Raw genomic sequence first — 27,793 nt, 5'->3', positions numbered from 1 at the left:
GGCCAGGAGGGCCTTTGCACAGTTCATAGAATCAAAGAGTTGGAAGAGACCTCATAGGCCATCCAGTCCAACCCCATTCTGTCAAGAAGCAGGAATATTGCATTCAAATCACCCCTGACAGATGGCCATCCAGCCTCTTCTTCAAAAGCTTCCAAAGAAGGAGCCTCCACCACACTCCGGGGCAGAGAGTTCCACTGCTGAACGGCTCTCACAGACAGGAAGTTAAAACTCACAGTTAAAACTTGTGCGCCAACTGCAACCATACCTCGTGAAGTCGGACTTGGCCACGGTGACCTTCGATTCTTCTAGATGAGATTACTGCAGTGCGCTCTACGTGGGGCTTCCCTTGAAGACGGTCCAGAAACTATAGCTTGTCCAATGCTCGGCGGCCAGATTAATAATGGGGGCAAATTACAGGGAGCGGATGACCCCTCTGTTTAAGGAGCTCCACTCGATGCCGTTCATTTTCCGGTCCCAAGTCAAGGTTCCGGTTATCACCTATAAAGCCCTAAACCAGGGGTAGGGAACCTTCGGCCCTCCAGGTGTGGTGGACTTCAACTCCCACAATTCCTTGAGGCTCGGCATTCGCCCCAAAGGCTTACACGAGCCTCAAGGAATTGTGGGAGTTGAAGTCCACCACACCTGGAGGGCCGAAGGTTCCCTACCCCTGCCCTAAACGGTTTGGGACCCGCCTACCTTCGTGACTGTATCTCCTTCCATGAACCTGCCCGATCCCTTCGATCTTCAGGGAGGCTCTCCTCTCGCCTCTGCCGTTATCTCAGGTTTACCTTGTGGGAACAAGGGAGAGAGCTTTCTCCTCAGTAGCCCTCAACTTTGGAATACACTGCCCAGTGAGATTAGGTGAGCCCCCACCTTCGAAAGTTTTAAGAAGAATCTCAAAACCTGGCTCTTCCGTTGCGCTTTTGGTGATTAACCATACAATCTGATATTGCTGCTGAGCCTCAACATTTGCCCTTAGAGTATACCTCCTCCTCTCCTGTACAAAGACCTTTCTTGACCTCATGTTCAAAGAGTTTCTCCTTCACAAATAATCACAAATAACCTTCACAAATTTTAGTTTTTAGCTTTTGGATTTTATTCTGTACATGCGGCCCACTCACTGTCACAATCACTGTGTTATGATTGATTTTAATTTTATATTGTTTGCTGTATTTCTATGTTTTATGTAATTTATCTTGTTATGGTGTGTGTTTTGATTTCCTTTATTGTATCGTGTTGTTGGGCTTGGCCTCATATAAGCCGCCCCGAGTTCCTATCGGGAAGATGGTGGCGGGGTATAAATAAAGATTATTATTATTATTATTATTATTATTATTATTATTGTATTGTCAAAGGCTTTCGTGGCTGGAATCACTCGGTTCTTGTGGGTTTTTTCGGGCTATATGGCCATGTTCTAGAGGCATTTCTCCTGACGTTTCGCCTGCATCTATGGCAAGCATCCTCAGAGGTGACCTCACCTCTGAGGATGCTTGCCATAGATGCAGGCGAAACGTCAGGAGAAATGCCTCTAGAACATGGCCATATAGCCCGAAAAAACCCACGAGAACTGGATTATTATTATTAGTAGTAGTAGTAGTCAGTGACCCATTTATAATTTGTAATTTTTCTTTCAGAAGCCAGAACTTTTGATTTGGTGAAATTTATATTTAGCTCATTTGTTTCACAATATTCTGTAAAGTTCCTAAGTTGATGTATGAGCCCTGGTCCAGACCTGGAGAGGATGGCGGTATCATCTGCATACAGCAAGATGAGAACTCTCCTTTTACCCAATCTGGATATGTGACCTTGTGGGTCCATCATGACTTCCTCAAGATCATTCAGGAATAAGTTAAACAGAGTAGGAGCTAAGATACAGCCCTGCCTTACCCCTCTGGTCATTTGAATTGGCCCTGAAATTTGGCCATGGGGCCCACATCTGACCTGTAACACTGTTCAAAGGAGAAAAAGTTGCGGGCCTGAAAATAGTTGTACTTTTATGATTTTGGGGTGCTGAAAATGAAAATGACATTTAAAAATGTATATTGGCTCTAGTTTTTATGATATAAGCAACCACGTGATCACGTATGGTTGAAAAAATGCATGTTGCGACTTACACTATGGAAGATTCTAGAATATTCTAGAAAGTTTGATGACGCAGTATTAGTGCCTGGTGCAAAAGCCAGAAAGCCCTATATAAGGCCAGACTTTTGAACGGTGAGGGTCAGTCAGTTGAAGACTGAGACGGTATCGTTAAACATCATTTTACATTGTTCTTTTGACTGTAGTGATGCCTCCTCGCACGTGTGTAAATAAAGCACTATGGAAAAAAGATATCAAGGTCAATGGACTCCGTCCATGCTGTCAGACTCCTGCTGGAGCATTGCAAGAGGGAATCCTTTCCTTGAATACAAAAGAAAAGTCAAGAGAAGCAAACAGGATATAAACTCAAGTCACGATTAACGCGACATTTAAACTTTCAGACTTTTCAACTGCATTCGGCCTACTCATAGAGTTTCTTGCTGCACAAACATAAACAATAGACTAATTAAATAAATATTTCTCATGTATATACTATTGGCAATATAATTTGACTAAAATTTAGTAAATATTCACGGTTTATATACATGCAGTAAGGTTAGGCGCATTATCACAATATTAACAAATTTCCTATTGTGGAGAAAATTGAAATATCTGTTGCATAAAAACCAGAGCCAATTAACACATTTAATTATTAGGTTCTTGTGGGTTTTTTCGGGCTATAGAGCCATGTTCTAGAGGCATTTCTCCTGACGTTTCGCCTGCATCTATGGCAAGCATCCTCAGAGGTTGTGAGGTTGTGACCTCACAACCTCTGAGGATGCTTGCCATAGATGCAGGCGAAACGTCAGGAGAAATGCCTCTAGAACATGGCTCTATAGCCCGAAAAAACCCACACGAACCTAGTGATTCCAGCCATGAAAGCCTTTGACAATACATTTAATTATATTTGAATTCAGCATGTTAAATTTATTAAGAAACGGCACATTTCGTTTCCGCAACTGAGAAAAACTAAAAATTCGTAGACTTTACTTACTTACTTACTTAGGCGATCCCTCGTTGGACGAGTAAGATGGTCTTCCATTATGGATTTCCTTGTGGGTCCGTAGGTGGCTGTGGAGCCCTATTCTTGCTCTGCATCTTTTTCCGCAGTGAGGGCATTGGTTTCCAGGTGGAAGGCGGTCCCAGTCGGGGTTGGCTTGACGCGCCTTCCTCCTGGCGTGTTTCTCTCTTTCACCCTCCACTCGTGCCTCCTCGAATTCTGCAGCACTGCTGGTCACAGCTGACCTCCAGCTGGAGCGCTCAAGGGCCAGGGCTTCCCAGTTCTCAGTGTCTATGCCAGAGTTTTTGAGGTTGGCTTTGAGCTCATCTTTAAATCTCTTTTCCTGTCCACCAACGTTCCGTTTTCCGTTCTTGAGTTCGGAGTAGAGCAACTGCTTAGGGAGACGGTGGTCAGGCATCCGGACAACGTGGCCTGTCCAGCGGAGTTGATGTTGGAGGACCATTGCTTCAATGCTGGTGGTCTTTGCTTCCTCCAGCACGCTGACGTTTGTCCGCTTGTCTTCCCAGGAGATTTGCAGGATTTTCCGGAGGCAGCGCTGATGGAATCGTTCCAGGAACAGTGTAATCTACCATCTCTGTAAAGTCCTTTAATGAGAAAGAGCAGTCTTCTATCAGTTAGGTACTTCTCTAATTTGTCCCATAGTTTGGACCTGGAGATTGAACCAAATGCAGCTTTTAAACATGAAGACCATGAAAAATGTACCTTTCTGGGTTTTATAATCTTTCTCTGCTAGATGGGAGAGAGCTAAGCTATGGTCCATTGTGGATGAGCTTTTCCTGAAGCCTGCCTTGGCATCTGAAATCATTTTATTTTTCTTAATCTATCTTTTGCACCAGGATTGTGGCGCAGCTGGTTGAGTGTCAGCTGCATTAGGATCACTCTGACCAAAAGGTCATGAGTTCGAAGCCAGCCCGGGTTGGAGTGGGTTTCCAACCAATTGTGTGGCCCAGGGGTCCTCAAACTTTTTAAACCAGGGGCCAGTTCACTGTCCCTCTAACCGTTGGAGGGCCGGACTATAGGTTTTTTTTAAAAAAAAATCAATAAAACAATTCCTATGCGCATTGCACATATCTTATTTTGCTGTGTGGAAGGGTTCTTTCTCGCCCTCTTTAGGCAGTAATTCCAGGAGGAAAGAATGGGAAATCTTCCTATTTCTACTCTGAACAAAATCTGGCTACCAGTATTTAAGAAAACTCTAAAATTATAACTGTAAATAAAGAACAACACTCAAACACAGGGGAACTCCAGACAAGAAACAATCGGGGCCAGCTAATCACCTCTCAAGAAAGGATTCTCCCTAAAACCTGTCAGGCCATGAATTTTTTTTTCCAACAGACCTCACTACCTCTGAGGATGCTTGCCATAGATGCAGGCGAAACGTCAGGAGAAATGCCTCTAGAACATGGCCATATAGCCCGAAAAAACCTACAAGAACCTAGTGATTCCAGCCATGAAAGCCTTCGACAATACACAGGCCATAAAATGGTAATCAAGGTGGCCAACTGAAACATTCATACCAACCTCCAACAGACAAGAGTTCTTTCTCCCACCCTGGATCTTCCACAATTTTCCTAGTTAAAGGTTTTCCTCTGACATGAAGTCCAGTCGTGTCTGGCTCTGGCGTGTGGTCCTCATCTCCATTTCTAGGCCGAAGAGCCAGCGTTGTCCGTAGACACCTCCAAGGTCATGTGGCCAGCATGACTGCATGGAGAGCCGGGGCAGCCTCCCTTGGGTGGCTCACGTTGCCCATTGGGCCTGATGGGCAGCATTAGCCTGGCAAGGGAGGAGCAGCCCCGCGCGCCCTTCTCGCACATAAAGCACCTTGCAAGGTATTTTACGTGCGAGTAAGCCGCACGGAGCAGCTGCCCTTGGCTGGCTTACGCTGCCCATCAGGCCCAATTGTAATTGTTTGTATTGGTATCCACCTTTGTAATAATATTTATTTATTTATTTGTCGTGTCAGAACAACCAGTCTAACAGAACAAAGCAAACAAACAGAAAAATACACAACTTGTGAGTTTGGTAGCGTGTTAAATGTCCTTTGACCAGTATCTGGCCACTTGGAGTGCTTCCGGTGTTGCTGCAAGAAGGTCATCCTCCCTTGTGCATGTGGCAGGGCTCAGGTTGCATTGCAGCAGGTGGTCAGTGGTTGGCTCTTCTCCACACTCGCATGTCGAGGATTCTACTTTGTAGCCCCATTTCTGAAGGTTGGCTCTGCATCTCGTGGTGCCAGAGCGCAGTCTGTTCAGCGCCTTCCAAGTCGCCCAGTCTTCTGTGTGCCCAGGGGGGAGTCTCTCATTTGGTATCAGCCATTGGTTGAGGTTCTGGGTTTGAGCCTGCCACTTTTGGACTCTCGCTTGCTGGGGTGTTCCAGCGAGGGTCTCTGTAGATCTTAGAAAACTATGTCTAGATTTAAGTCGTTGGCGTGTAATAATAGTAATGCTAATTGGAGCAAGCCCAGGGGCCATCCAGTCCAGCTCCCTTTATTCTGCCCTGCAGGGGAAGCCCAATCAAAGCACCCCCAACAGATGGCCATTCTGCGAAAAAGCAGGAAAAGCCCAATGTAAGGCATTGAATTTTGCCATTATTTATAATGTAAACCGCCTTGAGTCCCCCCAGGGGTGAGAAAGGCGGGGTGTAAATACTGTAAATAAAGAAATAAACAACTTCCTGACCGTACGAGGTGTTCAGCAGTGGAACTCTCTACCTCACAGTGTCAGGTGTTTTCGAATGTGGGGGCGTGTATAAAAGAGGTGTATAAATGCGGCCACTGGTCAATCTCGGCTTTCTTTATGTTTATGTATCCAGCAGTAAAGTTTCTGGTCACGGATTGGGATCCTGTGTCTTTATTGGGAACGGTCGCTGTGACCTGACATCAGAGTCTGGTGGAAGCTCCTTCCTTGGAGGCTTTTAAACAGCAGTTGGATGGCCAACTGTCAGGGCTGCTTTGATTGTGCTTTTCCTGCACAGCAGGGGGTTGGACTAGATGGCCCATGTGGTCTCTTCCAACTCTTATGATTCCGCCTGAGGCCCTCTGTGACCCACAGCAACTAGGCAGACTAGGCATATTAGCTTGATGTCTCTGCTTGGCTTCATGGGCCACTATCCAGTCCAACCCCATTCTGCGAAAAAGCAGGAAAAGCACATTCAAAGCACCCCGGAGAGATGGCCATCCAGGTTCCGCTTCAGTGCCTCCAAAGGAAGGAATCATAGACTCCTAGAGTTGGAAGAGACCTGGTGGGCCATCATCCAGTCCAGCCCCATTCTGCCAAGAAGCAGGAATATTGCATTCAAATCACCCCTGACAGATGGCCATCCAGCCTCATAGAATCCTAGAGTTGGAAGAGACCTCCTGGGCCATCATCCAGTCCAGCCCCATTCTGCCAAGAAGCAGGAATATTGCATTCAAAGCACCCCTGACAGATGGCCATCCAGCCTCATAGAATCCTAGAGTTGGAAGAGACCTCCTGGGCCATCATCCAGCCCAACCCCATTCTGCCAAGAAGCAGGAATATTGCATTCAAAGCACCCCTGACAGATGGCCATCTAGCCTCATAGAATCCTAGAGTTGGAAGAGACCTCCTGGGCCATCATCCAGTCCAGCCCCATTCTGCCAAGAAGCAGGAATATTGCATTCAAAGCACCCCTGACAGATGGCCATCCAGCCTCATAGAATCCTAGAGTTGGAAGAGACCTCCTGGGCCATCATCCAGTCCAGCCCCATTCTGCCAAGAAGCAGGAATATTGCATTCAAAGCACCCCTGACAGATGGCCATCCAGCCTCATAGAATCCTAGAGTTGGAAGAGACCTCCTGGGCCATCATCCAGCCCAACCCCATTCTGCCAAGAAGCAGGAATATTGCATTCAAAGCACCCCTGACAGATGGCCATCCAGCCTCATAGAATCCTAGAGTTGGAAGAGACCTCCTGGGCCATCATCCAGCCCAACCCCATTCTGCCAAGAAGCAGGAATATTGCATTCAAAGCACCCCTGACAGATGGCCATCCAGCCTCATAGAATCCTAGAGTTGGAAGAGACCTCCTGGGCCATCACTCAGTCCAACCCCATTCTGCCAAGAAGCAGGAATATTGCATTCAAAGCACCCCTGACAGATGGCCATCCAGCCTCATAGAATCCTAGAGTTGGAAGAGACCTCCTGGGCCATCATCCAGCCCAACCCCATTCTGCCAAGAAGCAGGAATATTGCATTCAAAGCACCCCTGACAGATGGCCATCCAGCCTCATAGAATCCTAGAGTTGGAAGAGACCTCCTGGGCCATCATCCAGCCCAACCCCATTCTGCCAAGAAGCAGGAATATTGCATTCAAAGCACCCCTGACAGATGGCCATCCAGCCTCATAGAATCCTAGAGTTGGAAGAGACCTCCTGGGCCATCATCCAGTCCAGCCCCATTCTGCCAAGAAGCAGGAATATTGCATTCAAAGCACCCCTGACAGATGGCCATCCAGCCTCATAGAATCCTAGAGTTGGAAGAGACCTCCTGGGCCATCATCCAGTCCAGCCCCATTCTGCCAAGAAGCAGGAATATTGCATTCAAAGCACCCCTGACAGATGGCCATCCAGCCTCATAGAATCCTAGAGTTGGAAGAGACCTCCTGGGCCATCATCCAGCCCAACCCCATTCTGCCAAGAAGCAGGAATATTGCATTCAAATCACCCCTGACAGATGGCCATCCAGCCTCATAGAATCCTAGAGTTGGAAGAGACCTCCTGGGCCATCATCCAGTCCAGCCCCATTCTGCCAAGAAGCAGGAATATTGCATTCAAAGCACCCCTGACAGATGGCCATCCAGCCTCATAGAATCCTAGAGTTGGAAGAGACCTCCTGGGCCATCATCCAGCCCAACCCCATTCTGCCAAGAAGCAGGAATATTGCATTCAAAGCACCCCTGACAGATGGCCATCCAGCCTCATAGAATCCTAGAGTTGGAAGAGACCTCCTGGGCCATCATCCAGCCCAACCCCATTCTGCCAAGAAGCAGGAATATTGCATTCAAAGCACCCCTGACAGATGGCCATCCAGCCTCATAGAATCCTAGAGTTGGAAGAGACCTCCTGGGCCATCATCCAGCCCAACCCCATTCTGCCAAGAAGCAGGAATATTGCATTCAAAGCACCCCTGACAGATGGCCATCCAGCCTCATAGAATCCTAGAGTTGGAAGAGACCTCCTGGGCCATCATCCAGCCCAACCCCATTCTGCCAAGAAGCAGGAATATTGCATTCAAAGCACCCCTGACAGATGGCCATCCAGCCTCATAGAATCCTAGAGTTGGAAGAGACCTCCTGGGCCATCATCCAGTCCAGCCCCATTCTGCCAAGAAGCAGGAATATTGCATTCAAAGCACCCCTGACAGATGGCCATCCAGCCTCATAGAATCCTAGAGTTGGAAGAGACCTCCTGGGCCATCATCCAGCCCAACCCCATTCTGCCAAGAAGCAGGAATATTGCATTCAAAGCACCCCTGACAGATGGCCATCCAGCCTCATAGAATCCTAGAGTTGGAAGAGACCTCCTGGGCCATCATCCAGCCAAACCCCATTCTGCCAAGAAGCAGGAATATTGCATTCAAAGCACCCCTGACAGATGGCCATCCAGCCTCATAGAATCCTAGAGTTGGAAGAGACCTCCTGGGCCATCATCCAGTCCAGCCCCATTCTGCCAAGAAGCAGGAATATTGCATTCAAAGCACCCCTGACAGATGGCCATCCAGCCTCATAGAATCCTAGAGTTGGAAGAGACCTCCTGGGCCATCATCCAGTCCAGCCCCATTCTGCCAAGAAGCAGGAATATTGCATTCAAAGCACCCCTGACAGATGGCCATCCAGCCTCATAGAATCCTAGAGTTGGAAGAGACCTCCTGGGCCATCATCCAGTCCAACCCCATTCTGCCAAGAAGCAGGAATATTGCATTCAAAGCAGCCCCGACAGATGGCCATCCAGCCTCCAAAGGAGGAGACTTTACCACACTCTGGGGCAGAGAGTTCCACTGTTGAACAGCTCGCACAGTCAGGATGTTCTTCCTCATGTTCAGGTCTTGTAGTTTGAAGGCATTGTGTAGTCTCCAGGGAAGCAGAAAGGAAGCTTGCTCCCTCCTCCTCCCTATGACTTCCTCTCACGTATTTATACATGGCCCTCATCATGTACATGGCCCTCATCACCACATCAATTCTAGGCACCACAATTGAAGAGAGATATTGACTCTAAGTTGGAATGTGTCCAGAGGAGGGCAACTAAAATGATCAAGGGTCTGGAGAACAAGCCCTATGAGGAGCGGTTTAAGGAGCTGGGTATCTTTAGCCTGAAGAAGAGAAGGCTGAGAGGAGATATGATAGCCATGTATAAATATGTGAGAGGAAGCCACAGGGAGGAGGAGGGAGCAAGCTTCCTTTCTGCTTCCCTGGAGACTAGGACGCAATGGAGCCATGGCTTCAAACTACAAGAGAGGAGATTCCACCTGAACATGAGGAAGAACTTCCTGACTGTGAGAGCCGTTCAGCAGTGGAACTCTCTGCCCCGGAGGGAGTGTGGTGGAGGCTCCTTCTTTGAAGGCCTTTAAACAGAGGCTGGATGGCCATCTGTCAGGGGTGATTTGAATGCAATATTCCTGCTTCTTGGCAGAATGGGGTTGGACTGGTTGATGGCCCAGGAGGTCTCTTCCAATTCTAGGATTCTAGGATTCTATGTCTTCTCTCAGCCTTCTCTTCTTCAGGCTAAACATGCGCTCCACCACACTTTAGGGCAGAGAGTTCCACTGTTGAAGAACTCAGTCAGGCAGTTCAGGTGGAATGCCAGCGGTGACGTCACTTCCTCCGAGGAAGAAGAAGACAGGCGAAGGGGGCGGGGCCTCCCTTCGAACCTGTTCTTGCCATCCCTCAATCAAAGCATGAAATCAGCAGGCATCCAATGGGGGCCTGCGGTGGGCGGGGTTTGGCGAGCTCGGCCAATGGGAGGGCGGAGGAGGAGGAGGCGGGCTTCTCAGCCCAGGTTTTGCCTCCGCCATTTTGTTTCTTCCTGAGGGGAGAAGGAGGCCGAACCCTCCTCGCCGTCCCTCAATCAAAGCCTGAGATCAGCAGGCAACCAATGAGGGCCTGCGGTGGGCGGGGCTTGGCGGGCTCGGCCAATGGGAGGGCGGAGGAGGAGGAGGAGGCGGGCTTCTCAGCCCAGGTTTTGCCTCCGCCATTTTGTTTCTTCCTGAGGGGAGAAGGAGGCCGAACCCTCCTCGCCGTCCCTCAATCAAAGCCTGAGATCAGCAGGCAACCAATGAGGGCCTGCGGTGGGCGGGGCTTGGCGGGCTCGGCCAATGGGAGGGCGGAGGAGGAGGAGGCGGGCTTCTCAGCCCAGGTTTTCCCTCCGCCATTTTGTTTCTTCGTGAGGCGAGAAGGAGGAGGCGTCGAAGGCGGCGTGAGGGCTTCCTCTGGAGCCGCGAAGGAGGAAAGGGAGACAAAGAGAGGCACGGTATGATTATTAGAGACAGAGCAAGATGGCTGCTTAGCAAAAAGGTAACTGCTACGTTCTGTCTTGGGTATTTGGATTGGTTTTATTATCTCTCAGGGGGAGGGGGAGGGGCCTGCCTCCCTCAGGACAGAAACAGAGGCCTTCACGGACACCGAGAGAGGCCCATTCTCCCCTCCCTCCCTGCAAGGCCTCTTTCTTTATTATGTCGTTTACTGCACATCTAATCTCTCTCTCTCTGTGTATACATATATATATCAGGCATGGGCATACTTTTCGACCAACACACACGACACAATTGCCGTGAGAGACCCCAGGGGTCACCCAGCCCAGCCCCCTGTACTCTGCCATGCAGGGAAGGCACAATCAAAGCACCCCCAACAGATGGCCAGCCAACCTTTGTAATTATATTATTATTATTATAACTTTATTTGTACCCCGCTAGCATAGAATCAAAGAGTTGGAAGAGACCTCCTGGGCCATCATCCAGTCCAACCCCATTCTGCCAAGAAGCAGGAATATTGCATTCAAATCACCCCTGACAGATGGCCATCCAGCTTCTGCTTAAAAGCCTCCAAAGAAGGAGCCTCCACCACACTCCCTCCGGGCAGAGAGTTCCACTGCTGAACGGCTCTCACAGTCAGGAAGTTCTTCCTCATGTTCAGGTGGAATCTCCTCTCTTGTAGTTTGAAGTCATTGTTCCATTGCGTCCTAGTCTCTCTCCAGGGAAGCAGAAAACAAGCTTGCTCCTTCCTCCTCCCTGTGGCTTCCTCTCACATATTTATACATGGCTATCATATCTCCTCTCAGCCTTCTCTTCTTCAGGCTAAACATGCCCAGCTCCTTAAGCCGCTCCTCATAGGGCTTGTTCTCCAGACCCTTGATCTGCTCCCTCCTCCTTGTGGCTTCCTCTCACATATTTATACATGGCTATCATATCTCCTCTCAGCCTTTTCTTCTTCAGGCTAAACATGCCCAGCATCTCCCAAGGGATTCGATGCGGCTTACAACAGGCCGAAGCCCACACAATACGACAATACAGTACCTAGCAAATAAAACAGTTTAGCAAAAACAATAACAATAGCAGTACAACAAGACGTTATTAAAACTGAGCCGGCCGGAGTGGGGTACAGGATTAAAAGTGCTGATGTGTCGGAGGGATATGGGATTATAATATAAGTGCGGTGTGCAGTGATCTTGGTTCTAACTAAAGTGCTTCTGAGATTTGGTACTGGGGTTTCTAGTTTGAAAAGGCTCATTGGAACAGCCAGGTTTTCAAATTCTTTCTGAAGACTGCCAATGTAGGGGCCTGTCTGAGGTCTTTCAGGAGGGTGTTCCAGAGGCGGGGGGGGGCACCACAGAGAAGGCCCTGTCTCATGTCCCCACCAAGCGCGCTTGTGACGCGGGCGGGATCACGAGCAGGGTCTCTCCTGATGACCAGAGTGAACGTGTGGGTTCGTAGACAACGATACTGTCACGCAGGTAGGGTGGTCCCAAACCGTTCAGGGCTTTGTAAGTAAGCACCTGCACCTTGAATTGGGCTCGGAAAATAAACGGCAGCCAGTGGAGCTCCTTAAACAGGAGGGTTGACCTCTCTCTGTAATGGGCCCCAGTTAACATTCTGGCTTCTGCCCACTGGACCAATTGGATTTTCCGAGCCGTTTTCAAGGGCAGCCCCACGTAGAGCGCATTGCAGTAATCCAGTCTGGAGGTGACAAAGGCGTGGACCACCCCGGCCAGATCAGCCTTAGCGAGGTACAGTCGTATTTATACCCCGCCAACATCTCCCCAAGGGGACTCGGTCAAAAAGTCAAAACATTACAACATTAACAATGAACACCATGGGCAGGGCCAAGTTCAAGGATTAAAAATTTAAAACACTGGGAGATAGGGCAGTGTAAAAGATCAGGGAGGGGCTCTGGGGAATGAGGTCAATATTCTATGCATCAATAGGAGCATAGTGTCTAGATCTAAGGAAGTAATACTACCCCTCTATTCTGCTTTGGTTAGACCACATCTGGAATATTGTGTCCAATTCTGGGCACCACAATTCAAGAGAGATATTGACAAGCTGGAATGTGTCCAGAGGAGGGCGACTAAAATGATCAAGGGCCTGGAGAACAAGCCCTATGAGGAGCGGCTTAGGGAACTGGGCATGTTTAGCCTGAAGAAGAGAAGGCTGAGAGGAGATATGATAGCCATGTATAAATATGTGAGAGGAAGCCACAGGGAGGAGGAGGGAGCAAGCTTGTTTTCTGCTTCCCTGGAGACTAGGACGCAATGGAACAATGGCTTCAAACTACAAGAGAGGAGATTCCATCTGAACATGAGGAAGAACTTCCTGACTGTGAGAGCCGTTCAGCAGTGGAACTCTCTGCCCCGGAGTGTGGTGGAGGCTCCTTCTTTGGAAGCTTTTAAGCAGAGGCTGGATGGCCATCTGTCAGGGGTGATTTGAATGCAATATTCCTGCTTCTTGGCAGGGGGTTGGACTGGATGGCCCATGAGGTCTCTTCCAACTCTTTGATTCTATGATTCTAGGTAGGATTTAATTGCACAAGAAGAGACGGCATTTTATGCAGAGTTTGGTCAGAGATTATCATGTAATCAATCATTGAAGGCACATTGGAATAGGCAAGTTTTCATGCGACTCCTGAAGATTGCCAGAGTGGGGGCTTGCCTAACATCTCTGAGGAGCAAATTCTAGAGGTGGAATTCCACCTCTGGAATCATAGAGGTGGAAGAGACCTGGTAGGCTATCATCCAGTCCAACCCCATTCTGCCAAGAAGCAGGAAAATTGCATTCAAAGCACCCCCGACAGATGGCCAACCAGCCTCTGCTTCAAAGCCTCCAAAGAAGGGGCCTCCACCACACTCCTCTGAGGCAGAGAGTTTCACTGTTGAACAGCTCTCACAGTTATGAAGTTCTTCCTCATGTTCAGTAGGAATCTCCTTTCTTGTCGTTTGAAGCCATGGCTCCATTGCATCCTAGTCTCTCTCCAGGGCAGCGGAAAGGAAGCTTGCTCCCTCCTCAATATGACTTGTGTTTTGTGTGTGTGTGCATATATGTGGTTTTGCGCATGCGTTGTAATGTAGGGTTTTTTTCTGTTTAAGCCTCTTCTCATTTGTTTTTGAGTGTTTTTATGAGTGATGGTCACTCGTTGGCTTGAGAGGTGTCTTGTGTCCACATCTGGGGTCAATTCAACCAGTGGTTTTTGAGTTATGTTGATCCCACAAATGAACATTACATTTTATGTCTATTTATCTATCTCAGGCATGGGCAGACTTTTCGACCAACACACGACACTGTTGCAGTGGGGGATCCCAGGGGCCATCCAGTCCCCTTTGTTCTGCCCTGCAGAGAAAGCACAATCAAATCACTTCAACAGATGACCATTCAACCTTTGCAATCATAGTCATACTAATAGGAGCAACCCCAGGGTCCTCCCAGTCCTCCCCCCTTTATTCTGCCATACAGGGGAAACACAGTCATAGCACCCCAATAGATGGCAATTCAGCCTTTGCAATAATAGCCATACTAATAGGAGCAATCCCAAGGGCCAACCTGTTCACAGATATAGAAACTCCATTCTCCTAGTTTCCACAAACCTCATAACCTCTGAGGATGCTTGCCACAGATGCAGGTGAAACGTCAGGAGAGAATGCTTCTAGAACATAGCCATACAGCCCAGAAAACCTTCAACAACCCAGTGATTTTGATCGTGAAAGCCAACGAGAATAAAGAGTAATACTAATAGGAGCAAGCCCAGGGGCATCCAGTCCAACCCCCTTTATTCTGCCCTGAGTCGCCTGCGGGCTGATATGGGCGGGATATAAGTGATGTAAATAATTAAATAAATAAGCACACCCAATCTTTGTAATTATTATTGTAATTATTACAGGTGCAACCACCTATAATAATGAACATGGCCATACAGCCCGGAAAACCTAAAACAGCCCAGTGATTCTGACCGTGAACGCCTTTGACAATAAATAGTAATACTCATAGGAGTAATCCCAGGGGCCCTCCAGTCTCTTTTTCTGCCAGGTATTTGCACTAAATCCAGCCTTTCTTTTATTGTTTGTAACCTCTTTAGCAAGCCTGAGCTCGTTCTACACTTCAACTTGCCTAACTTCATCCCTTTGTATACTGGCTCTTCCTTTTAATTCCTGTTTGTTGATTTTCCCGTTTCAATTTCTTGTACATTTTTCTTTTAATATTAGTTCAGTTGAAAGTTCCTCACACATCCACCCATTCTGGTGTCTTTAGACACCTCCTCTTTCCTCCTCATTGAAACGGTTTCATGTTGTGTCTCCATTGTCTTGCCTTCAGTGACCTTCCCTCCATCATGGACTCCTCTCTCCCTTAGTCTTCCTGACTATGGGATCGCGCTCTGATTTTTACTAAATTTACTGGTCAGCTTTCTTGAAGTCTAGTGTGCCTGTCTGACTCTGCTTGACTTCCACTTTCCACTGAATAAAAAACTGTAAGACAGAGAATGGTCGCTCGCACTTAGTGAACCCAACTCTTCCACCCTATTGACCAGATCATGAAAACGTGGTTGTTCCAGTGTGCCTTCCCAGAATAAGGAAACTCCCAGCAACATGTCCTCTAAATGCACTTTACTGTGGATCTAGGAGTGTCTAGGAATATACCCCATCCCTCTCTGAAAACTCTATCCTAGTTGGGTTGTTGTAGGTTTCCCGGGCCATATGGCCATGTTCTAGAGGCATTTTCTCTCTCTTTCTTCCACCCTATTGACCAGGTCATCCCTACTGGTCAGGATCAGATTGAAAACTAATTGGGACTTATGCATATACGTTGTATATTAAGGGACTGAGTTGTGCTGAAGTGAACATGTTGGGAAATCTTAAAAGTATAACATGGTGGTGGTAGTGAAACTGTTTCTATGTCCTGCTAAGAGGTGAACTCACCCAGGTAAATAGAGCAAGCAGAAAAGACACAAAGTCTCTCCCATCTCCTGAGCATTGCATGGTTAAGTCCAATTGTTTTAGAGCAAGGACTCTTCTCAGACATTTTTTCAGCCCTGAAAGTAATAAACCTCTGTTCCTGTTGCCTTCAAACCCGATCTCTGTGTTGATCTGGTTTAAAAGTGGCAGGCGCTCCGGTTGCTGGATCACACAGCTCCTTAAGTGGTTAGCTGAATTTTGACATCACAAGGAAGACTTTTTCCCTCTGAAACCCCCAGATTTCTTAGGATTTCCTTTGGGGAGGGGGGGGGCAGACTTGCAGGCCTTTGTTTTTATTTAATGCATGAGGGGAAATTGGCATATTTGCTTCTCCCTTTTCCCTCTGTTTCACCCATGCTCAGAAGAGCATTTGTGAGGCAGCTGCTATGGGAGGACTGGTCAGAGTAGATGCCTGTTCTTCCCCAGATCAAGATTTCATTATGGCAAACATTCCTACATTCCTGTATGGAAATCATGTGTTTCTCTAGATCTCCTTGAGCTGCTGAAAATCTTCTGGACAGAGGACAAAGGAGAAGAGGGATGACAGGGCCAGAGTAGAAAAAGGTGGGCAGGAAGGAGGCTTTCCTGATTATCCTGGGCCTCAACTGAGGGAGTGAACGGCACAGAGGGGACTTAGTTAACAGAGAGTAATGAGATGAATACCCCAAAATATTTACATGTGGGTTTGAAGTATCCAGATTATTGGCTGAGTGGAGGATTCATTTGGGAATACCAGAAAATGTGGTAGCAAAATTTTGCGATGGGAAAAGAGGGAAAGGAGGTTGTGGGCTTCATGCCTAATCTTTCAGTGCTTCTTTCTTGGCCAGGAACATAAGGATTCCATGGAGATGTCTTTGGTGTGATGAGAAACAAACCACCATCTAGTGGCAATTGAAGATTTTGGAAACCAAACATACCGTAAGGAAAAGATTCTTGTAGGAAAAAGACATCCCCACAAAGTGCTGATGTTGCTGAACTGACTTTGGATGAGAAAGGGAAAAAGAAGACTGAAGTGTTGATATTGCAATTAAACATACATATCACTGTCAACATGCAAGGGAAACGCTATACATGCCTGGAGTGTGGAAAGAGCTTCACTCATAGTGGTAGTTTAGTTTTGCATCAACGAACCCACACTGGAGAGAAACCCTATACATGCCTGGAGTGTGGAAAGAGCTTCACCCAGAGTGGAAATCTACGTTCACATCAGAGGATTCACACTGGAGAGAAACCCTATAAATGCCTGGAATGTGGAAAGAGCTTCACTCATAGTGGTAGTTTAGTTATTCATAAACGAACCCACACTGGTGAGAAACTCTATAAATGCCTGGAGTGTGGACAGAGCTTTGCTCACAATTCAAATCTACATTCACATCAACGAACCCACACTGGGTTGAAACCCTATAAATGCCTGAAGTGTGAAAAGAGTTTCCCTCGGAAGCAAAGTCTGCAGCATCATGAATGGACTCACACTGGGGAGAAACCCTATAAATGCCTGGAATGTGGAAAGACCTTCGCTTGCAGTGGTAGTTTAGGTATGCATCAACGAACCCACACTGGTGAGAAACCTTGTAAATGCCTGGAGTGTGGAAAGAGCTTCACTAAGAGTACACAACTAAATAGACACCAACAAACTCACTTTGGGGAGAAACCTTATAAATGCCTCGAGTGTGGAAAGAGTTTCACTAGGAGCAATCATCTGCAGAGACATGGAAGGACTCACACTGGGGAGAAACCCTATAAATGCCTGGAATGTGGAAAGACCTTCGCTTGCAGTGGTAGTTTAGGTGTGCATCAACGAACCCACACTGGTGAAAAACCTTATAAGTGCCTGGAGTGTGAAAAGAGCTTCACTAATAGTACACAACTACATAGACACCAACAAACTCACTTTGGGGAGAAACCCTATAAATGTCTAGAATGTGGAATGGGTTTCACTCGGAGGGATTCTCTGCAGCAACATGAAAGGATTCACACTGGGGAGAAACCCTATGAATGCCTGAAGTGTGGAAAGAGTTTCACTAGGAGCAATCATCTGCAGAAACATCAAATGATTCACACTGGCGAGAAACTCTATAAATGTCTGGAGTGTGGAAAGAGTTTCGCTAAAACTGGAAACCTATGTTCACACCAGAGGACTCACTCTAGTAATGTGATGCCAGAGAAATGTCGTACCTAATGTAAGTGAGTGCATAATGTTTGGACATTTCATTGTATTGTGGTGAAAGGCGCAGAAATATTGGGCATAAATAAATAAATTTTGAAGAATGGGAGGAACTTTGGAAGGAAATATTACAGTTTACAAGAAGCTGCTCTGTTAAATATTTTTTTTATATATACTGATCTGCAGATGTTACATAACTCCATTAAAACTCTCAAAGATAAACAAAAAAATTTGCTGTAAATGTAACCAAATAACTGGAACCTTTTATCATATGTGGTGGACTTGCCCAAAGACTATAAAAATGCACCCAGAGTGGATAATGAAAACATACCACAACAATTTTTATTGCAATCCATAGACCCATCAGCACAACTATCAATCATTATAAATTATCCCATCTCAGGAGAAGTCCGTTGTACAAAATAGATCTACATGGTTTCAAGTAATACCCCTTTCAGAGGTTAGTTGCTTTCTCAGCCTTGTTGCCACTGCGAGGAATTTTCCCACTAGGAGAGTCACCCTGGAGCCCTTGTCCTCCAAAAGATATCAAACAATCCCCTGCATATGGGGGCGGGGAGGGGCTGGTCATGCGGAATAGGATTGGATATAAAAGTTGGCAACGTTGCATTGTGTCGTAGCGGCACTGCAGTAAACTGTGTTCTATTTCATTTCCTCCACAGGGGCATAGTCTTTGGGAGCAGCGTATTCCAGACTGTCTGCCTCTTAGCAACTCTGAGGGAAATACCTTTAGTTTCGCCTTTGTAAAGAGTCTATGATATTCAATCACTGTTAGACTTTTTAGGTAATCACAAGACTTAAATGGCTCCCTGTAGGGCAAATTTAAAACTTTGGGGGAACACGGTGAATTTGAGTGGGCTCTAAGCTCTCCCAGGGCAATGTCCCTCAGCCTTTCCTTCGGGGATTTCTGTGCCATTTTGAATCCCAAATGGAGCAGAAGGGGTGCAGATAGTCCTGTTGAGGCTGCTTTTCGTCCAGTCCTCCATGCCCAAAGGGGTTTGGAGGCTTCATGAGGGAGGTGATGCAGTCAACCTGTTCCCAATTTGAAAACCATGGTTTTTAACCACAGATTCATTTTCAGAGTCCAGGCCCTAGTACTCAGCGGGCATTCACCCGTTTCTAGAAACATTTGGTAGATGCGATCTAAGGATCGGAACGGAAAAGGGAAACCGCAAGGAATTTAATGAACTAAGAAAAGAGGCAAGCAAGCCTTAAGGACTTATGGGTGTTGTCTGAAAATAGAAAACGAAAGGAGATTGGAGGAAAAGGTTTACAGCCACCATTATAGAAGCACTTTTAACAAGCAGACCAGAATATTGAAGAGCAGCCAAATAAAAAGACTTTATGAGCAACCAGTTTTAAGACCCAAACAAAGTTATTTGAGAATAAAATTATGAGTTCTGAGTGGAGTGGAAAGGGAAGAGAGGGGGGCTGGTTTTAAACGTCTGAATATATTTATTTGTTGTGTCAGAACAACCAGTCAAATTATATTACATTTCTAACAGAACAAAGCAAATTACAGCAGATTACAAAATTTGTAAGTATGAGAGTTGATTAAATGTCCTTTGACCAGTATCTGGCCACTTGGAGTGCCTCTGGTGTTGCTGCAAGAAGGTCCTCCCTTGTGCATGTGGCAGGGCTCAGGGTGCATTGCAGCAGGTGGTCAGTGGTTTGCTCCTCTCCACACTCGCATGTCGAGGATTCCACTTTGTAGCCCCATTTCTGAAGGTTGGCTCTGCATCTCGTGGTGCCAGAGCGCAGTCTGTTCAGCGCCTTCCAAGTCGCCCAGTCCTCTGTGTGCCCAGGGGGGGAGTCTCTCATTGGGTATCAGCCATTGGTTGAAGTTCTGGGTTTGGGCCTGCCACTTTTGGACTCTCGCTTGCTGAGGTGTTCCAGTGAGTGTCTCTGTAGATCTTAGAAAACTATTTCTAGATTTAAGTCGTTGACGTGCTGGCTGATACCCAAACAGGGGATGGGCTGGAGATGTCTCTGCCTTGGTCCTTTCACTATTGGCTGCTACTTCCCGGCGGATGTCAGGTGGTGCAATACCAGCTAAGCATTGTAATTCCTCCAGTGGTGTAGGCCGCAGACACCCTGTGATAATGCGGCATGTCTCATTCAGAGCCACATCCACTGCTTTAGTGTGGTGAGATGTGTTCCACACTGGGCATGCATACTCAGCAGCAGAGTAGCACAGCGCAAGGGCAGATGTCTTCACTGTATCTGGTTGTGATCCCCAGGTTGTGCCAGTCAGCTTTCGTATGATATTGTTTCTAGCACCCACTTTTTGCTTGATGTTCAGGCAGTGCTTCTTGTAGGTAAGAGCACGGTCCAGAGTGACTCCCAGGTATTTGGGTGCGCTGCAATGCTCCAGTGGGATTCCTTCCCAGGTGATCTTCAGAGCTTGGGATGCTTGTCTGCTCTTGAGATGAAAGGCACATATCTGTGTTTTAGATGGGTTGGGGATCAGTTGGTTTTCCCTTGAATGCAAGGGAAGAAGAAAAAAGAGAAGTAAAATGGATCTGGTTTACAGTATCAAGGTTAGAAAGGCTACATTCTCTAGACCAGGGGTCCTCAAACTAAGGCCCGGGGGCCGGATGCAGCCCTCCAAGGTCATTTACCGGGCCCTCGCTCAGGGTCAACCTAAGTATGAAACTACTTGAAAGCAAACAACAACGACAACCTTATCTCATCAGCCAAAAGCATGCCCACACTTTCCATTGCAATACTAACAAGTTTATAGTTGTTAAAATTGTTCTTAATTTTAATTATTGTATTTTTAAAAAATGTTTTTGCACTATAATTAAGATATGTGCAGTGTACATAGGAATTCGTGCGTATTTTTTCGAATTATAATCTGGCCCGCCAACAGTATGAGGGCGACTCACGGCGGTGTACAACATGTAAAAACAGTTTACAATAAGGCAGAACACAACGAAATATCAACATAACTATCAATGTATACCAATAATATAATTACACTAAATCATCTGCGCCGTCTCATCATAGAATTGTAAACCAATCTCTTCCTCATGTTCAGGTGGAATCTCCTCTCTTGTAGTTTGAAGCCATTGTTCTGCGTCCTAGTCTCCAAGGAAGCAGAAAACAATGATCTGCTAAAACAGCTTGACAGCATTGATCAAGACCTGGCTTTTTACCAGAGCTTTTGATCCATGTTAATTTTAATATTTGTATGTTTGTGTTTTATCCTGTATAATTTCTGCAATGTAAATCGCCTGGAGCATCTCGGATGGAGGGCGATTAATAAATAATTAAAGATGATGATGATCAAGGAAGAGAATTATTAAAAAATCAATAGAATTGAACCAGATGTTTGAGAAATAAAGGGAGGAAAGGAACAAGGGAAAAAAGTGGACATTCAAACAATGAAAGTGGATCTCCAAACTAGTTTACAAAATGCTTTGATTGCAATTTTCCTGCTTTTTGGCAGACGGTTGGACTGGAAGGCCCATGGGGTCTCATCCAAGAAAATCTAAATTGACATAGACAGAATCATAGAATCAAGAGTTGGAAGAGACCTCCTGGGCCATCCAGTCCAACCCCATTCTGCCAAGAAGCAGGAATATTGCATTCAAATCACCCCTGACAGATGGCCATCCAGCCTCTGCTTAAAAGCTTCCAAAGAAGGAGCCTCCACCACACTCTGGGGCAGAGAGTTCCACTGCTGAACGGCTCTCACAGTCAGGAAGTTCTTCCTAATGTTCAGATGGAATCTCCTCTCTTGTAGTTTGAAGCCATTGTTCCGCGTCCTAGTCTCCAAGGAAGCAGAAAGGAAGCTTGCTCCCTCTTCCCTGTGGCTTCCTCTCACATATTTATATATGGCTATCATATCTCCTCTCTTCTTCAGGCTAAACATGCCCAGTTCCCTAAGCCGCTCCTCATAGGGCTTGTTCTCCAGAACCTTGATCATTTTAGTCGCCCTCCTCTGGACACATTCCAGCTTGTCAATATGTCTCTTGAATTGTGGTGCCCAGAATTGGACACAATATTCCAGGTGTGGTCTAACCAAAGCAGAATAGAAGGGTAGCATCACTTCCCTAGATCTGGGCACTATGCTTGATGCAGGCCAAAATCCCATTGGCTTTTTTTGCCGCCACATCCCATTCCTGGCTCATGTTTAACTTCCTCCCCACGAGGACTCCAAGATCTTTTTCACACGTACTGCTCTCGAGCCAGGCGTCACCCATTCTGTATCTTTGCATTTCATTTTTTCTGCCAAAGTGGAGTATCTTGCATTTGTCACTGTTGAACTTCATTTTGTCAGTTTTGGCCCTTCATCTCTCTAATCTGTCAAGATCGTTTTGAATTCTGCTCCTGTCCTCTGGACTATTGGCTATCCCTCCCAATTTGATGTCGTCTGCAAACTTGATGATCCTGCCTTCTAGCCCTTCATCTAAGTCGTGAATGAAGATGTTGAACAGGACCGGGCCCAGGACGGAACCCTGCGGCACTCCACTTGTCACTTCTTTCCAAGATGAAGAGGAAGCATTAGTGAGCACTCTCTGTGTTCGTCCACTTAACCAATTCCAGATCCACCTCACCGTAGTTTTGCCTAGCCCACATTGGACTAGTTTCCTTGCCAGAAGGTCATGGGGGACCTTGTCAAAGAAGGCCTTCCTGAAACTGCATGACAGTAGAATGTGGCAGGTGCACTCTACTTCCTGTTTGTTCTATGGGCAGAGTCTTTCATTGTCTGGAGTACCTGCAATCTCCCACCCAGCAATTCAGACGGGAGCACATTGCACCTTGCTTTGGAAAATAGGCAGCGGCATTTGGCTACTGTCAAGTTCTTTAGATAGTTTTTCTGAATGAAAAGGCCCAACATGATGTATGGACAGAGCACTAGGAGAGCAGGATACATAGGAGCAAGAGCGCAGCTCACAAAAGGCAATGTCCCACAGTCTCTGTTTGATTGATTTGAGGGCCATGTCAAAACCCAGGTGAGTTAGGAGGTATGCGGAAAGGCCGATGGAGGCAGCTTTCTTAGAAATGGTCTTAGACCAACTGCGTATGTACTCGTCCTGAGCATCGTGGTGCATCAAGCCGGACCCTAAACTAAAAACTCTGATCTTGATCCAATATTTAAGTGCCCACCACCGCCAGGCTCTTATTGACAGGGGTGCTTCACCGGATTCATGTAGTGAGACACAGGATGGTACACACCTGGGGAGCTGGAAAAGGGCCCTCAAGAACTGTTTGCTGTTGGTCTGTTTTTTTATGTTAGGCTCCCAATCCAGATGCTGGAAGCGTACAGCAGCTGGGAAGCTATCTTGGCATTAAAGACTCTAGTTGCCCCTCTATTCTGCTTTGGTTAGACCACCTCTCGAATATTGTGTCCAATTCTGGGCACCACAATTCAAGAGAGATATTGACAAGCTGGAATGTGTCCAGAGGAGGGCGACTAAAATGATCAAGGGTCTGGAGAACAAGCCCTATGAGGAGCGGCTTAGGGAGCTGGGCATGTTTAGCCTCAAGAACAGAAGGCTGAGAGGAGATATGATAGCCATGTATAAATATGTGAGAGGAAGCCACAGGGAGGAGGGAGCAAGCTTGTTTTCTTACTGCCTATTACAGGGAAAACCAACTGATCCCTAATCCATCTAAAACACAGACATGCGCCTTTCACCTTAAGAACAGACAAGCATCCCGAGCTCTGAGGATTATTACCTGGGAAGGAACCCCACTGGAGCATTGCAGCGCACCCAAATACCTGGAAGGAGTCACCCTGGATCATTCTCTTACCTACAAGAAGCACTGCCTGGATATCAAACAAATGGTGGGTGCTAGAAACAATATCGTATGAACGCTGACTGGCACAACCTGTGGATCACAACCAGACACAGTGAAGACATCTGCCCTTGCGCTATGCTACTCTGCTGCTGAGTACGCATGCCCAGTGTGGAACACATCTCACCACATTAAAACTAGATGTGGCTCTTAATGAGACATGCCGCATTATCACGGGGTGCCTGCGCCCTACACCACTGGGGAAATTACACTGCTTAGCCGGTATTGCACCACCTGACATCCGCTGGGAAGTGGCAGCCAATAGTGAAAGGACCAAGGCAGAGACATCTCCAGCTCATCCCTTGTTTGGGTATCAGCCAGCACATCAACGACTTAAATCTAGACATAGTTTTCTAAGATCTACAGAGACACTCGCTGGAACGCCTCAGCAAGCGAGAGTCCAAAAGTGGCAGGCTCAAACCCAGAACCTCAACCAATGGCTGATACCAAATGAGAGACTCCCCCCTGGGCACACAGAAGACTGGGCAACTTGGAAGGCACTGAACAGACTGTGCTCTGGCACCACGAGATGCAGAGCCAACCTTCAGAAATGGGGCCACAAAGTGGAATCCACGACATGCGAGTGTGGAGAAGAGCAAACCACTGGCCACCTGCTGCAATGCAACCTGAGCCCTTCCACATGTGCAATGGAGGACCTTCTTGCGGCAACACCAGAAGCACTCCAAGGGGCCAGATACTGGTCAAGGGACATTTAATCGACTACCAAACTTGCAAATTTTGTGTTTTGTCTGTTTGTTTGTTTTGTTCTGTTAGAAATGTAATACAATTTGACTGGTTGCCCTGACACGACAAATAAATATGGAGGGCTGCTTAGGAGGCACCTGGCCTGTGGGTCACAGAGAATGGGCTTCTCCTCCCTTGAGGTCTCCTCACCCCACATCTGGCTTTAAGCCTTCAGGCAAACACACCAAGGAGAAATCAGCTTCCCTTCTGCTAGTTTCACCTCTATGCAAAACCCAAGGAAGATGTGTGGGCTCACCTCACTCCCAAAAGTGTGAGTCACGTTGGCTTGTTTTCGGAGCTTTGGGTGGGGCCTTGCCTGAACCTTAAGCAGAGATTGGCACTTAAGCTTGCTCCCTCCTCCTCCCTGTGGCTTCCTCTCACATATTTATACATGGCTCTCATCATATCTCCTCTCAGCCTTCTCTTCTTCAGGCTAAACATGCCCAGCTCCTTAAGCCGCTCCTCATAGGGCTTGTTCTCCAGACCCTTGATCATTTTAGTCGCCCTCCTCTGGACACATTCTAGCTTAGAGTCAATCTCTCTCTTGAATTGTGGTGCCCAGAACTTTGTTGGACTTACTTTAAGCCTCTACAGAACTTTGTTTTGGGGAGGTCCAAGGGCCTTTAATCTGAGGCAGCCCCGGCGTCCCGTTGGGCACATGGAATTTATGTCCTGTCTACAGTCATGCGCACAGGCCCAACGTGCGACAGCACAGGGTTGGACTGGATGATGGCCCAGGAGGTCTCTTCCAACTCGAGGATTGTATGATTCTATGTCTTCTCTCAGCCTTTTCTCCTTCAGGCTAAACATGCCCTCCACCACACTTCCGGGCAGAGAGTTCCACTAGGTTCTTGTGGGTTTTTTCGGGCTATAGAGCCATGTTCTAGAGGCATTTCTCCTGATGTTTCGCCTGCATTTATGGCAAGCATCCTCAGAGGTGTGAGGTCTGTTGGAATTAGGACAAAGGGTTTATATATCTGTGGAATGGCTGGGGTGGGACAAAGAGCTCTTCCCTGCTGCAGTTAGGTGTGAATGTTTAGCTGATCACCTTCATTAGCATTTGAAGGCTTGCCTGAGCCTGGGAAAATCTCTTGCTGGGAGGTGTTAAGATGTGCCTGGTTGTTTCCTCTCTGTTGTTTTGCTGTTGTAATTTTAGAGTTTTTTTAATACTGGTAGCCAGATTTTGTTCATTTTCATGGTCTCTTCCTTTCTGTTGAAATTGTCCACATGCTTCTTGTGGATTTCAGTGGCTTCTCTGTGTAGTCTGACAGTATTAAAAAAAACTCTAAAATTACAACAGCAAAACAACAGAGAGGAAACAACCAGGCACAGATTAACACCTCCCAGCAAGAGATTTTCCCAGGCTCAGCCAGGCCTTCAAATGCTAATGAAGGTGATCAGCTGAAACATTCACACCTAGCTCCACCAGACAAGAGTCCTTTGTCCCACCCTGGTCATTCCACAGATGTATAAACCCATTGTCCTAATTCCAACAGACCTCACTGCCTCTGAGGATGCTTGCCATAGATGCAGGCGAAACGTCAGGAGAAATGCCTCTAGAACATGGCTCTATAGCTCGAAAAAACCCACAAGAACCTAGTGATTCCAGCCATGAAAGCCTTCGATAATACAGAGTTGAGCAATTCAGAGTCAGGAAGTTCAGGTGAACTGCCAGCGGTGACGTCACTTCCTCCGAGGACGGACAATAGGGGAAGGGGGCGGGGCCAGGAGGCCTTCCTTCCTTCCTCCCTCCCTCCCTCCCTCCCTCCCTCCCTCCCTCCCTTCGAACCTGTTCTTGCCATCCCTCCATCAAAGCCTGAGCGCAGCAAACCAAGGTTACAACAACATCTGTTATAGAACTCCAGTATGCTGGTGACAATGTCGTCTGTGCGCATTCAGAAGAAGATCTACAAGCCACTCTAAACACCTTCGCAGAAGCATATGAGAAGCTCGGCCTGTCACTGAACATTGAGAAAACCAAGGTGCTGTTCCAGCAATCACCAGCCCATCCCTCTCCAATGCCAGTAATACAGCTTAATGGTGTCACATTAGAAAATGTGGACCATTTCCGCTCCCTTGGCAGCCACCTCTCCACCAAAGTCAACATCGACACCGAAATACAACACCGCCTGAGCTCTGCAAGTGCAGCATTTTCCAGAATGAAGCAGAGAGTGTTTGAGGACCTGGACATCTGTACGGAGACCAAGGTGCTTGTCTATAGAGCTGTTGTCCTCCCAACCCTGCTCTATGCCTGTGAGACGTGGACTGTCTACAGACATCACATGCAACTCCTGGAACGATTCCATCAGCGCTGCCTCCGGAAAATCCTGCACATCTCCTGGGAAGACAAGCGGACAAACATCAGCGTGCTGGAGGAAGCAAAGACCACCAGCATTGAAGCGATGGTCCTCCAACATCAACTCTGCTGGGCCGGCCACGTTGTCCGGATGCCTGACCACCGTCTCCCAAAGCAGTTGCTCTACTCTGAACTTAAGAACGGAAAACGGAACGTTGGTGGGCAGGAAAAGAGATTGAAAGACGGGCTCAAAGCCAACCTTAGAAACTCTGGCATAGACACTGAGAACGGGGAAGCCCTGGCCCTTGAGCGCTCCAGCTGGAGGTCAGCTGTGACCAGCAGTGCTGCAGAATTCGAGGAGGCACGAGTGGAGGGTGAAAGAGAGAAACGTGCCAGGAGGAAGGCGCGTCAAGCCAACCCCGACCGGGACCGCCTTCCACCTGGAAGCCAATGCCCTCCTCACTGCGGAAGAAGATGCAGAGCAAGAATAGGGCTCCACAGTCACATACAGGGAAATCCATAATGGAAGACCATCTTACTCGTCCAACGAGGGATCGCCTAAGTAAGTAAGTAAGCAGCAGGCAGCCAATGGGAGCCTCCGGTGGGCGGGGTTTGGCGGGCTCTGCCAATGGGAGGGCGGCGGAGGAGGAGGAGGAGGCGGGCTTCTTCTCGGCCGGGTTTCAGCCAAGCGTCGCCCTCCGCCATTTTGTTTCTTCCTGAGGGGAGAGGGAGGCCGAAGCCCTCCTTGCCATCCGTCCATCAAAGCCTGAGATCAGGAGGCAGCCAATGAGGGCCTACGGAGGGCGGGGCTTGGAGGGCTCGGCCAATGGGAGGGCGGCGGAGGAGGAGTAGGCGGGCTTCTTCTCGGCCGGGTTTCAGCCGAGCGTCGCCCTCCGCCATTTTGTTTCTTCGTGAGGCGAGAAGGAGGCCGAAGCCCTCCTTGCCATCCGTCCATCAAAGCCTGAGATCAGGAGGCAGCCAATGAGGGCCTCCGGAGGGCGGGGCTTGGCGGGCTCGGCCAATGGGAGGGCGGAGGAAGAGGAGGAGGAGGCGGGCTTCTTCTCGTCCGGGTTTCAGCCGAGCGTCGCCCTCCGTCATTTTGTTTCTTCCTGAGGGGAGAGGGAGGCCGAAGCCCTCCTTGCCATCCGTCCATCAAAGCCTGAGATCAGGAGGCAGCCAATGAGGGCCTCCGGAGGGCGGGGCTTGGCGGGCTCGGCC

General features: G+C 47.7%; 1 protein-coding gene across 2 annotated transcripts; it reads left to right on the top strand.

Moving 5' to 3' along the window:
* The first annotated feature begins 10,278 nt into the window (after positions 1 to 10,278).
* LOC132770349 (zinc finger protein ZFP2-like) lies at positions 10,279 to 17,813 on the top strand. 2 transcript variants are annotated; one of them, XM_067466144.1, is made up of 2 exons: positions 10,279 to 10,580; positions 16,373 to 17,813. In XM_067466144.1, exon 2 carries the CDS (start codon positions 16,597 to 16,599, stop codon positions 17,722 to 17,724), a length of 1,128 nt encoding a protein of 375 aa, XP_067322245.1. In that variant the 5' UTR covers positions 10,279 to 10,580; positions 16,373 to 16,596; the 3' UTR covers positions 17,725 to 17,813. The 2 variants fall into 2 exon arrangements, with proteins under 2 accessions (XP_067322245.1, XP_060623219.2); XM_060767236.2 differs by having other exon boundaries at positions 10,279 to 10,624.
* Positions 17,814 to 27,793: the final 9,980 nt, after the last annotated feature.

This window comes from Anolis sagrei, chromosome 3, assembly GCF_037176765.1.
Source record: "Anolis sagrei isolate rAnoSag1 chromosome 3, rAnoSag1.mat, whole genome shotgun sequence".
In the NCBI taxonomy this organism is placed as follows: Eukaryota; Metazoa; Chordata; class Lepidosauria; order Squamata; family Dactyloidae; genus Anolis; species Anolis sagrei.
This window is presented reverse-complemented; position numbering and strand designations above follow the sequence as displayed.